This window comes from Pieris napi, chromosome 14 (genome assembly GCF_905475465.1).
Source record: "Pieris napi chromosome 14, ilPieNapi1.2, whole genome shotgun sequence".
Taxonomy (NCBI): Eukaryota; Metazoa; Arthropoda; class Insecta; order Lepidoptera; family Pieridae; genus Pieris; species Pieris napi.
Window position 1 is genome coordinate 8805245 of NC_062247.1, and position 13659 is coordinate 8818903.

General features: G+C 33.0%; 1 protein-coding gene across 1 annotated transcript in view; it reads right to left on the bottom strand.

Moving 5' to 3' along the window:
- The window catches only part of LOC125056299, a 57455-nt gene that overhangs the window by 16490 nt on the left and 27306 nt on the right, over positions 1–13659 (bottom strand). The window contains exons 27-29 of the mRNA XM_047659327.1: positions 9349–9479; positions 8088–8585; positions 2241–2429 (exon numbers count right to left, since the gene is read on the bottom strand). Coding sequence (XP_047515283.1) covers positions 2241–2429; positions 8088–8585; positions 9349–9479 — 818 coding nt within the window. The remainder of the gene's footprint in view (positions 1–2240; positions 2430–8087; positions 8586–9348; positions 9480–13659) is intronic.

Here is a 13659-nt window from a genome sequence, read left to right on the forward strand (position 1 = left end):
TAAAAATTACGCTTCTTAAAATGCTTTTAAAATCCAGGATTTTTACCTGGACAGATAGGATGCGCACTAATGAACGCAACCACTACCGCCAGCCAGATTGCCCAGACTCTAACCGGAAGTGCAAGAAGGAAGACATATCACAAAATCAGCTGACCTGAAATTCTTTCTCGAAAACGTTGCTACCTCCCGTACTATAAGTGTATCTTGGTAGGACTTTGAGGTTTCAAAAACTAACACAGACACAGTGCACGATCATCACAACATTCTACACTCTCAAATACACACCCATTCACACACTCACTCATTCACTCATAATTTGTAACACTAAATTTATTATTATGTTTTTATTTGTTTATTTGTTTTCAAACTGTTTTAAACCCACCATATACCACGGAATAATTTTCTAGTTACCCACAACACAGGGCCTCCCTAGTGTGAGGACTAGGGATATATGAATTCTATCACAACCCTTTTGTCCTAAATAAAGTTTTTATTATTATTATTATACAACATGTGCCAAGCACAGAAGGCTGATCACCTAATAATAACAGTAAAGATATGGACTCTTAACAAAGTATCAATAGTTCCTTTGTGCATTACCGGAATAATCCCAAATCAGTTACAAGAATCTATCAAATTGCTTGAAGAATAACCTGCAATTTCTACCGAATAATAACCCATATAAAATAGAAAACACTTTTTTACCGGATTGAAGTTCTGTATTATTATAAATTTACAATTATTTTACATAATTTTAAATTTAACCGTTGCTTCGCGTGCTTTACAGCATAATACTGATTTTTTACTTTAAATGATGTAAAATAATTGTAAATTTATAATAATACATAACTTCAATCCGGTAAAAAGTGTTTTCCATGTGTAAAAGTTATGTCAATAAAAAAATGTGTGCGTGTACTAGGTGTACAAACGTAAGAAGTGAAACTTCTTTATGACCTTATTTTTCGAAAAATGATCTACTATATGCAACTTTACAGAAATTGGTTAAATAACGTTAAATTAGATAAAGTTTAACAAAAGGCTTTTATTACCATAGACATGAATACAAATACAATTATTTCATTTTAACTTATTACTGTACTACTATGTAGTACTAAGATTATTACAGAATTTCATTAATTGTAATAGAATTATTAGTATTACTATCATTGTTATCGTTATTATATATTTTTGTTACTAATGGCTTCGAATCTCTTCGGATCAACCGTGGTAGGGACAAAAAAACGATGGCGCGTAACCGAAAAATGTGACAAATGTGTGTAAATTTTTTTCCAACGCCGATAAAGAAGTTTGACTTCAAAAAGCAACATGGCGCGTAACCTGCTACAAAATTTCTCCCATACGTCGATAAAGATGTTTCACTTCAAAAGATGGCGCGTAACGAAAAAATTTTACACTAAATTTTTTTCCAACCCCGATAAAGAAGTTTCACTTCAAAAAATCCCATATAAAAGCTGTGTTTACTGGCTTAGGTCCGTGTGCAACAGTGTACAAGGATCATGAATCGTCTGTTACCAAACTTAATAATAATAATATAGTTTGTTTTATTCATACAAATTCAACACAAGACATACCAGTAAATAATAAAATAAAACGTCGTATTTATATGGACCGCCCACGGGTTAAAGCCTCATTCAAGGCATTCCACAATTTTCTTAACTAATTATCTTTGAACTTTATATAGCAAAGTCTTGCCTACCACGATTGCTTAAAACCATTTGAAGGATTGAGTTATAAACAATGTACATTTGTTAATTTAATTTTAAATAAATTTAGGTTTATGATATTCGATTAAATTTAAAAAATGCGTTGTATTGACGTGCATTTGTGTGTCTTTAATATAAAAAATAAATAAATAAATCAGTGGCGCTACAACCTCTTTAGCTCTTGGCCTCAGATTTCTGAATCTGTTCATGATAATTTTTAAATCTAATAGGCAAGTAGGTGATCAGCCTCCAGTGCCTGACACATGCCGTCGACTTTTTGGTTCTAAGACATGTCATTTTCCTCACGATGTTTTCATTCACCGTTCGAGCAAATGTTAAATGCGCACATAGAAAGAAAGTCCATTGGTGCACAGCCGAGGCTCGAACCTACGACCTCAGGTATGAGAGTCGCACGCTGAAGCCACTAGGCCAACACTGCTCGTGTGTGTCTTTAATATACCCGCAATATAGGTTACATATACTGGAAACTGTGGGAGAGATTAAAGATTTTCTTACCATAATTTCCACAGACCCCTTAAGCCCGGTACCATTCCGATCAACAGCGTCCACCACCAGCCGAGTATTATCTTCCAAAGTAACACGATTCCTCAAATGAACGGAACCAGATGTTGGAGATACTACGAACCTCTCATCCGAACTCATATACCGTAATACTGCATTCTCTTCTATATCTGCGTCAGTTGCCTGGAACAATCGTTATACGTATATAAGTTATAATAAGTTAGCGAAAGGCATTGAATGCGCTGACGTCATTTTAGGGTATTCCCAAAGCACAGGAGAATCCCAGCAGCAAATCTGGCCAATGTACGTGCCGAGACTAAATAATACAGATTTTTTACTTAATACTATAACGCAAAAGCAGTGTTGCAACACCAATGGTCTTTTGTCTAGGTTCGCATCTAACACTTGCTAAAGGAAAACATGCTGGAGAAACCCGGCATGATGGTGATCACCTAATTGTCTATGAAATATTTGCGTGCTGTTCCCACGAGGATGTAAGTGCGTGCTCCTATTTCACCATGCCTCCTACTGATAGAGGACAGATCTTTGTTTTTAATTTCATTATTATTAATTAACTATTAATTACTTAAGATGTCATGTGAAACATGGTGTAATAGTTGCGGCTCCTTACAAATATTGTGTAAAACAAAAAACTTGGCGATTAAAAAGAGTGGCGGAGAGTTTATTGCCAGTCTTCTCTTCCGTTCTACGCCCTTGATTTGAGAACTGGCAGTAAATGTAAAGCTAGAAGCATTTAATATATATATATTTCTTTTTTGACGTTTATAAGTGTACATAGTGTTACCTATATGAATAAATGATTTTGATTTTGAGTTAAAATTATCAAAGAAACGGATGCAATCTGAGGTCAAGACTGAATTGACATTGAAGGTTGTAGCGCCACTGGAAACATTTGTATTTTTGTATTCAAAATAATTGCACCGATTAACAAATTCTATAATATAGGTAAAAAAAATATTAAAAAAAATATTCAGCGGTGTGAACAAAACATGCTGCTTGTGATTAATTAGTTGCTATAGTCATTGGACGCCCAGGTTGTTTTTAATTAGTTAGTCGTAGTGTTTTTCCTGATAAAAGTACGGATTTCTCCAGCACTCAAAATCTAGCCGAAACGTCTAAAATGTATTGGATTTGGGTTACAACGCAAACATGAAACATTATATAAACACCATATTATACGATAACCATAAAGGAGGTGTCTCACAAAGCTAATTACGAATAAAAATGCTAAAAATACAGACAAGTAATATTAAAAAACATACGAAATTGACGTTTTAAATATAAAAAAATGACGGGCTGGCATTTGACATTGCAATAGCATTTTGATAAATATTGTTGATTGTGGAAATTAGCGTAGAAAAAAGAACCTTGGCCCAAAAGCGAGTAATAATAATAGAGAATGTTTCAAACATTTTCTTTCGCTCTTCGAAATTTGAAATTTTCAGGTTTTATATAGGTATGACAAATAATTCAAAATAATAATAATAAAAAAGCAAATACGTGTCAAACATTTTCGTTCAGCTGTTCGAAATTTGAAATATTCAGGTGTTATAAGACAAATAATGAATAATAATAATAAAAAAGCAAAAATGTGCCAAATATTTTCGTTTGGTTGTTCGAAATTTGAAATTTTCAGCTGTTATAAGACAAATTATTCAACATAATAATAAAAAAGCAAAAATGTATCAAACATTTCCTTTCAGTTGTTCGAAATTTGAAATATTCAGTTTATAAAACAGAATACAATACAATTTATTCAACATTAAATAATCCTAAAAAGAATCGGACGCTGTGTGCTAATAAGTTATAGCACTGATGTAATATTATCTAAGTGTTTTTCAAATATCTTGCCAAGACCATATGCAGTAAGAAAAACAAAATATTTTTAGACTTCAATTGATATGTGTTTGTTTACTCAATAAATCATGCTACAAGGATGTAGATAGTAATAATGTTAAGACGCCGCGCCATTGAGGTGAGTCACGACACAATTTTGATTTTATTACATTTTAGTATACATAATTAACTTTGAAATTTATATAAATCTACTGTACAATGAAATTAATTGTTCTAAAGAACTATTTGGGAGTTTCGCCAATTCTTAGTGATTTATTTGATGATGAATTCGTTACAATATAACTAGTCTATCTCTTTTCATCATAACATACAGCACATTTGACAGAAAGAGACAAAAACTTTAAAAGATTGGAGGTTAGCTGCTCGATCCCAATATGTTCTATACATTTAGTATTGAATGTTTTTATTTGGTAGAGGGATTGGTTAAGGCTGGTACAGTATGTGAAGAGTCTATAGTTAGTGTTTAGAGAGCAAACGAATAATTTTCTTTATTTATAATTTTTTAATTTATTTTTGATGGCAATACTATCTCCTGATTATTTAAATGTGCTTTAGAACTTACTTCTATTTTAAATGTAAGGGAGAAATTCGGAAAAATATATTAATTTTTCTTTATTACTTTGGTAACTTTACAACACTAAAATTAAAATAAGAAAAGTCCATAAGGTTTTGACTACTCTCGTAATACGTTAACATTTTATTTTGATAGAACCTCTAAATATGATTTTGTTATCTTAAGGTAATCAATTACTGTCGATCCATGAGTCCGAACCTACTCATATCATTAAGCGCCCAATATATCCTCAGCAGTATTTGCAGATAATAGCAATACCAATGCACTATCCAACATTGGTTTCAAACATACTAGAATATGATGTTATTATGTCTCGGTTCTGGTACTGATTATGATGAATTTTTACATATAAAGGTATATGTGAAAAGTAAAGGTATATGTGAACTCTATGTAAATGAAGACTGGTAGTTTTTTTTTTTTTATTGACGTTCATATTACTACTATTAAAACAAAATTATTTGTTTCACTTTGATTTGATTTTTTAAATATTTTATGAGTTTAAATTCAATTCCTAAATAATTATTTAAATTTATTGTTTAGTATATACTACTTTGAACAAGTGATAGTTTAACAGTCTAACTTGTGATATTGACCTATTCGCCTCAAGTATGGTGTCGGCAAGGAGAGCTATGACATCTGAGCTCCTCAGTGGAATAAATGACATATGTTGGTGTATAAGTTATACTAAATTGTTAAGTGTTACTTAACCAATTTTTACTTAGTTTATTACTTTCTTTGATATATATTTGTATAGCTGAATAAAATCATTTTATTGTTACCAATCCAGTTAATATTATTAGAACTTAACTATTTGTAAAGATTTATTTAATGGCGTAAAAGAACATTGTATTTAGTAAGTAAGTTAGTAATAAGCTGTAAATCTTTCTCAATATATAAAATAAAAAATAAATATTGTAAAAATCCTCAAGAAATCCTATCTTAAAGCGGTCACGCCCGAGGGCTTTTGCTCTGATTGAAAATGCTAATGAACAATTGTTCTGGTTCCGAATTCGTGTAATTTATACCAAATAAGTATGGAAATGACATTACTAAGGCAGCAGTGCCTATCTAAACGTTTTTAAGTAGTCCCGTGACAATTAAACATAAAATTGAAATTAGAATTCGGTTTTCCTTTCTGTAAATGTTCTGTCGGAAATCAAAGTTCGTAGTCACTTATAAACTGACTCTCTGCCACTCTTTCTAATCGCCCACTGTTTCATTTCCGAGTTGCTTGTAAAGGCCGATTTACATTATCTTAGTGTTTAGGAGAGTATTTTAGTACAAGTTGAAAGGCAAGTTCTTTAGTGCTTTAGTGCGTTGCGAGTGAACGTTTACATTTCTTCCAGTAGAGTATCATAAATCATTACAGCGCCACAATGAACGCGCAACGACGTCGGCAAATACGCTCTATTCTACGCCTATAATATAAATAATAGCCTAGCGGTCTTATTAAGTGGCCGCTAGGTGAGGGGTACCGGGTTCGATTCCCGGTTCGAGGGAAAGTTTTAATTTAATTTAAATTTATTCTCGGCCTTTGGGAGGGTTGTGCGGTACCGGGCGAGTGCTTAAACCGTACATGGAGGACACACGGTCGAATTTCTAAAGACAAGCACCAATTATAAAAAATCCTATACTTGACGCGGGCTAATGCACAAATCGTGCCAGAGCCATAACAAAAAAAGATGCAATCATTACGTCTTGTCCCACATGACATGGAATAAGTCCAAATAAAATAGATTGAGCAAAGGTAATAATGTGTAATAGAAAAATTATGTGATATTAAGTGATAATAACAGCGTTAAGGATTATATAGCAAGGGCTACTTGTGGTGAATAGTTGGATTTGGATCAGTTTGTTTCACCTCACTACGTGTTTGCGTGTTGTTCACAGTAATGTAAGCGCATGCTCCTACAATACCTTGTTGGACAATTCACACCAATTGACCTAGTCCCATGCTAAGCTGGTGAAGCTTGTGTTATGGGTACTAGGCAACGGATATACATACATATTAAAGATATATAGACATATAAATACATATTTAAACACCCAAGACCTAAGCACAACACCAAATGCTCATCACATCGATGTTCGTCTCAGCCGGGGATCGAACCCGGGACCCATGGCTTCGCAGTCAGGGGTACTAACCACTAGACCAATGAGTCGTCGTCAGTTGGAGGTGATACGTTTGTTTTTTTATAACATTATTCATGTTTTTTATTTAATTAAAAAAAAAAAACAAGTTATAAGGAACGTGATGTAGTTTTTACAAATGCTTGCAAACATTATGTAAAAAATTACGATTTAAAGTGACGGAGAGTTGATTGCCAGTTCTTTTGGTTACGCCCTGGATTTGAGAACTGGCAGTAAAAGTATGTTTTGCATTATTTTTTTCTGACCTTCACATTAAGTAACCTACATCAATGGATTTTGATATAATTCTGAAAGCAATTTATTATTCAACTTTTATCATGAATTCAATTAATGAAAATCTTATTTTCCTCAGTTAAAAACTAGACGTTTTGATAGTGAATAGTACCAGCCGCATAAAGGATTCTTAGATACTCCTCTACAAAGGAGTGAATGATGAATGAACACTCGTATAAAGTCGGGAATATTAAAAGCTAAAAGCGTGAAATTTATGCAAAGAAATAAGGTCAAACTGTCGGTCAAAAGCGACTTTTTGATTGCTTTCAATAGCTACAGCTCTATTTAGTAATAAAGACATATATAAAATAGGTATGTAATCATTTTCAATTTAACAAATACAGGTTACCCAAAACAGGTTGTATGGAGATACATGCTGAATCACAATTCAGTTTTGTAGGCCGTTTCATTGTTTGAATAAAGCAAAAGTTTGGAAGTTTTAATTTCTTCGAATTTCGAAAGACCTACTTTTGAACTCGAAATTCTTTGTAATATTTGTCCTTATCCCTCTGATGCCACTTTGCAAATAAATAAACATAATGTTTAAATAATCGAAGCTTAAATGTATTTTCTTTCTTAAAGTAATTATTAATGAGATTTTATATACAGGCCAATATGTCTTCCATTTCCATTCAATTAATCTAACACTAGCAAAACGCGTAATTACCTAAAATCCGTTTAAGTAATCAGATAGTTTCTTATCAAGAACATTGGCAATTATATTAATGACCTTTTAACTAAACTTCCCATCTGTCTCTTTCCACCACAGTGTAATCACTATTTGACACTTTTTTATTCATAATAGTGAAAAAGGAAGTTCTTTCATCATCATTTCATCGCTCCATTTAATTCGCCTTAATTGAGAGCTATTAAAATTGTACAGAATGACCTAGAATTTGTCTCTAGCCAATTATGATACAGTCAGAACGTGAACTATTAAGATTACTTTTATAATTAGTACTTACTTTTAACTCGGCTAATGCTCTTGGTAACACAATTTCTGCTAAATCACCGCTTGGGTACCCAACTGTCACTGAATCGTCTTCAAATTTCGGAGCATTATCATTTATATCCCTTACTATTAGGTTCACCAAAGTCCTACTTGGGTTATACGAAATACTATCCGTTAGAATCCATTTATTGGAACCGTAGTCTAGACTCTTGCTTGAACGCTTGCTTCTTCTATTACAATTTAGGTTCAACTCCACTTGAATTTGAGATACGGGCATGAATGCAATAGAGTCGTGTTCTCTGTCTATAGAACGTGTGTGTAACCCTTCTGAATCCACGTATAGCCAATTTTGGTCCAGTGGCCATTTGTTTGAAAGGCTGTATTCGCAGTTCGGATGCTTCGTACGGTCTAGGGGTACTAGATTTAAGTGTGGTTCTTCTTCATCGCGTTCTAGGACGAGTAGAGGTGGTAAATTGAACGTGGTTCCAAGTTCGACGATTGTTAGCTGAACCTGTAATATAATTTATGAACGTCATATTATTTATTAAAGCAGTTGTCCCACCAACGGCGAGGAATCGACTAACTATCGGCTATTTTCTCGCTCAAGAAACGTACAATAGATATACATTCCGTGTAAACAAAAGAGATGCATACATAAATAGTTGATCGCTAACTGCCTTGCGGTCATAGGTTCGAACCCCGGTTGTGCACCAATGAATTTTCTGCCTGTGTGCATTTAACACTCGCTCGTACGGTGAAGGAAAACATCGTGATGAGTGGGACAGGCACGGGTAACTGATCACCTACCTGCCTATTAGAAAAAACAAATGATTATGAAACAGATACAGAATTCTGAGTCCAGACCTAAAAGGTTGTAACGCCCTTGTTTTTTATATTTTAGTTTTATCTTTATATTTCATCTTAAACTATTGTTATGTATTGTAATTGCCTACAAAATCCAATTAACTGTGCAGGGAAGAAAATTGTACTGATTGAATAAATTGTCAACTAATTTAACTAATGACTGACTGGCCCGAAGGCAAGAAGTGACAGGTTTTGGGGGAAGCCTAGCTCCTTCTAGAAGTTTTCTTAGCACTTCGCTTTGCGGAGCGACCTCACTGCTCCGATGATTTCTACTAGTTGGGAAGTCATATCCACGCGTTTTTATACTATAATAAACTAATTGATAGAGGTGTGGCGTCATCGCATTGATTTAAGCCGCAAATCGACTTTAGCGGAGATAGTAAGTCGCCAACTAAGGATATCCCACTTACCGCTGCCGAAGCAGAGACTTGTGATATTCTTGTTCGGGCTGTTGCTTTGAAACTGTAGACACCAAGATTAGCTGAAGCCGATAGATGTATCTCTCCATTGTTATTGATTGTAAGACGTTGCTTTAAGTGTTCTGAAAATATAAAATGTTTATTATATTCAAATTAAATTTAAATTCGCATAAGTTTGAAATATTATTTCATTTTTTAGTTGAATTTTTAATTGGAAATTGTTTAGCTTAATTGGACGTAAGCATATTTGCTTTGTCTGTTACAAGTATAAGGATAAACTTATAAATTAAGAATTTGATAATTTTATATCACTACATAGTATAAAACAAAGTCGCTCTCTGACCTTATGTATGCTTAAATCTTTAAAACTACGCAACGGATTTTGATGCGTTTTTTTAAATAGATAGGGTGATTGAACAGGATGGTTTAAATATGTATAATAACATCCATTAAATAGTGGAGAAATACTCTTATTTTTGAGGTTTCTAATGTGATGTCGTAAATAATTACATTTTTCCGCTTAGATTGCAAACGCAGGCTGAACCCTAAGAGATTTATCAAATTTCTTTATTAATTTATCCAAATTTAACGCGTGCGGGCCACGGGCAGTAATTAATAAATCAAAACTACTGGATCAATTATAATCATTTATTCATTGAGTGACATATGCTATTGGTCTAAGATCCCGCTATACAACGACCTTCACCGAGATGCTTATTTAATGAAACTTATTTTATATATAATTTAATATGTCAATAAATATAATCCATATGGGTTGCCTAGCAAATTTCAGTCCAGAGTATTTTTAATTAATTTAAAAAAAAAATATTTTTTTAAACATTTCACCGGTATGATTATTAGATAAATTCTATACCAATCGAAAGTATGAAGCCCATAGAATATGCAAAAGTTAGGTTGTTTTTAATCAATTAATTATTTATGTGTATATTTTTTATGTGACACTAAAGTATATATACATCTTTAGTATAAAAGAAGGTTTTAGTGATACATATGTAATACTACTCTGATTAAAAATATTGATTGAAAAAAGTTCAAAAAATTTACTACTTGCAAATTATAAAAAAAAAAATTTTTTTTAAATATTAATTAAACATACTCTGGACTGAAATTTGCTAGGCAACCCATATGGATTATATTTATTGACATATTAAATTAAATATAAAATAAGTTTCATTAAATAAGCATCTCAGTGAAGGTCGTTGTATAGCGGGATCTTATACTATATATAATATTTTATACCCGTGTGAAACCGGAGCGGGCGGCTATGTTTTTATATACAACGTTCACAATTTTTCTGTAGTGTATTTAGTATCAACATTGCATCCGTGCTGGGGCGGGTCGCTAGTACAATATCAATTAATGACAAAAAATTACGAAATGACAAAAGTGACACGAGACTATGGGACATCAAGGGAAAGTACCTTAAATATCGTAGATAGGATATTTTGCTGAAAGAAAACTTTATTTTATTTTGAAAAGTTAGTATTACCTACCTACTATATTTAAGGTACTTTCCCTTGATATCCCATAGTCTTGGGACGCCCTGTTTATATTAACTAGCAGACTCGGCCAAGCGTTGCTTTGGCTAAGGTTTTTGTTATATTACATAGTAGTAAACTATTCAAGGGAAACGGTAGGAGAACACCAGCCATGGGGACCACCATGCATTTTTGGTGGTTACGCCATTAAATTGTAGCTTATGTGAAATGTTGGTACTTTCAACACAGCGCCATCTGTTAGAATTGTGACTGTCAAATAATAATTAAATAATTTGCAATTAAATAATATTGCGGGTATAAATTAAGCTATCCCATCTTCTAAGTTAGATCAAACTGCACGCGGTGTGCAAATTTGATTGAAATTGGTTAAGTAGTTTAAGAGTCCATAGCGGACAAACAACGTAATTTATATATATTAAGATATCTAGTCCAAATGTATTACTTACTTAAATTTATAAGTAATATGTAATTATTGTTATTGTTAATGTAGCTATGAATCTAAAATCGTTAAATCATAAACAAAAGAACATATAACGTTAAATCAAACTATGTTAATTATAAAATTATAATAAACTAAATCATAGGTGATATTTGCAACCAGATCTATTATAATAACTTATGATATCTATAAACTAGGATTATTGAGAATATAGAACTCAAAATAAATTGTTAATTATAAATTTTAATTTGTATCCTATTCACATCAAATCAAATTAATTAAGAGCCAAGAGGGCTTGAACTTTTCTGAACAGACAATTTTTCCTTTCCTTTTCATTATAATTGTTTTTTCAGGAGCACTTGAGCAGTGTTGTCCAAGTGGCTCGGGAAACTCATCTCTGAGGTCAAAAGTTCGAACCCCGGCTGTGCACAAATGGTCTTGCGCATTTCTCACTCGCTCCTACGGTGATGAAAAGTATCTTGAAGAAACCGGCATGTCTTAGACCCAATCAGTCGACGGTAGCATCGAGACTGATTATTATCTACTAGCATTTTACGAAATAAATGCTCAACAGAAATCTGAGGCCAAGGGGTTTTGCGGTTTTTTATTTGTGGAGAAAGTGTGTTCTTTTTCGGAACCCAAAGGACTATCCCTAAAGCTCCAGCTCAGTATCCATACTCAGCAAGTGCCACTCCCATAGCGCGATATACGATATTGATTACGTGACTTAAAAAAAACCGTGGCGCTACAACCCCAAGGATCTTGGACTTAAACTTATGTATCTAGTGATCACTTAATTTTAATTGCAAGTTGGTGATCAGCCATTTGTGAATGACACACGCCGTTTACTTTGGGTCAAAGCATGCCGGTTTCCTCACGATGTTTTTCTTTACCATAAAAGCGCTTAATGCACATATGAAACTCATTGGTGCCGTGAATCAAACCCATAACCTCATAGATGAGAGGCGCACGCTCAGACAAAAACTGCAGTGCCAACATTACTAATGAAAACCAAAAATGTTTCATTAATTCTTTAAATGCGAGAACCTTCTGTGCCTGAAACAACTTTTTCTTGTTTTCTCATAATGTATACTTTATATTTACTATCATACCATATTAGAAACAAGAACATAAATATGAGATGAATAGGCAGTATTAATTTCATAATCTAAATGCGAGATCGACTACATAAATACGTGTATTCAATTATGTATTGTTATGAACACAATAGCAATAACTAAGATATTAATTTCATATTATATACGATATAGGCTTAATTCGTTTATACATACTCAAGATTAGGCAAAGTAATACTCTAACTTTATTATAGGTTAAAACATGTTTATCAAAGTTTTGAAATCTGATTAAAAAAGTAAAGTAAGTAACTAAGCTAACTTAACTAAGGTATTTTAAGTACGGTATTTATGTCTAAGCCTCAGATTTCTGTATCTGTTTCATGATCATTTGTCAATCTAATAGGCAAGTAGGTGATCAGCCTCATGCTGACACACGCCGTCGATGTAAGGGGTCTAAGGCAAGCCTCACGATGATTTCCTTAACCGTTTGAGCGTATCATAAATGCGTATATAGATAGAAAGTCGGGACACACCCGGTGATCGAACCTACGACCTCAGGGATGAGAGTCGCACGCTGAAGCCACTAGGCCAACACTGTTCTTGCGGTATTGCGAATTTGTTAAGGGACATTGTTATATAATTCTAAATCTATGGATATTTTAAAGAAACGTTTTAGTTGGGGAATTATTTATACTGTAACCACTGCGTAGTTTTTTATTTGTATAGTCTGTAATTCGCGCGAAGTTGATAATAAAATTGCGTAATAAAAGATTCCAATGGGACATTAACAATTGAAGGAAACGTAATAAAATTATTCAAAAATGCCTGTCCACTACCTTACGAGTCAGTGATATCATTAAATTTATCTAGATTCAATAAATCTTTTCATCTTTTGTAATTGACATGCATTATGTATGCGAGGTGTGTCATTATGATAAACTGTGAACCGCGGTTTTGTTCGGGTGTTCGTTTTTTGTTCGAAAAGTGAACGAAAGAATTCTTTAGTACCTACTGCGTGCGTTTTAGTACTAAATTTATAAGTAGGTGAGATGTGTGTTAGGTAATATTTATTTTCTATTCATTTATTTCGTAATCCTATAGTTAACATAAATTATATTTTATTAATTATTGTTTCTTTAGATTTTACCATATTTTATTTTAGTAATATCTAGTAACGTGTTATTTTGAGTTTTCTTTTTTTGTTAATTATTTTTGCATTTCTTGTACTCTACCCTCTGTAGGTGTTTCTTTTTCATTATTCCACATT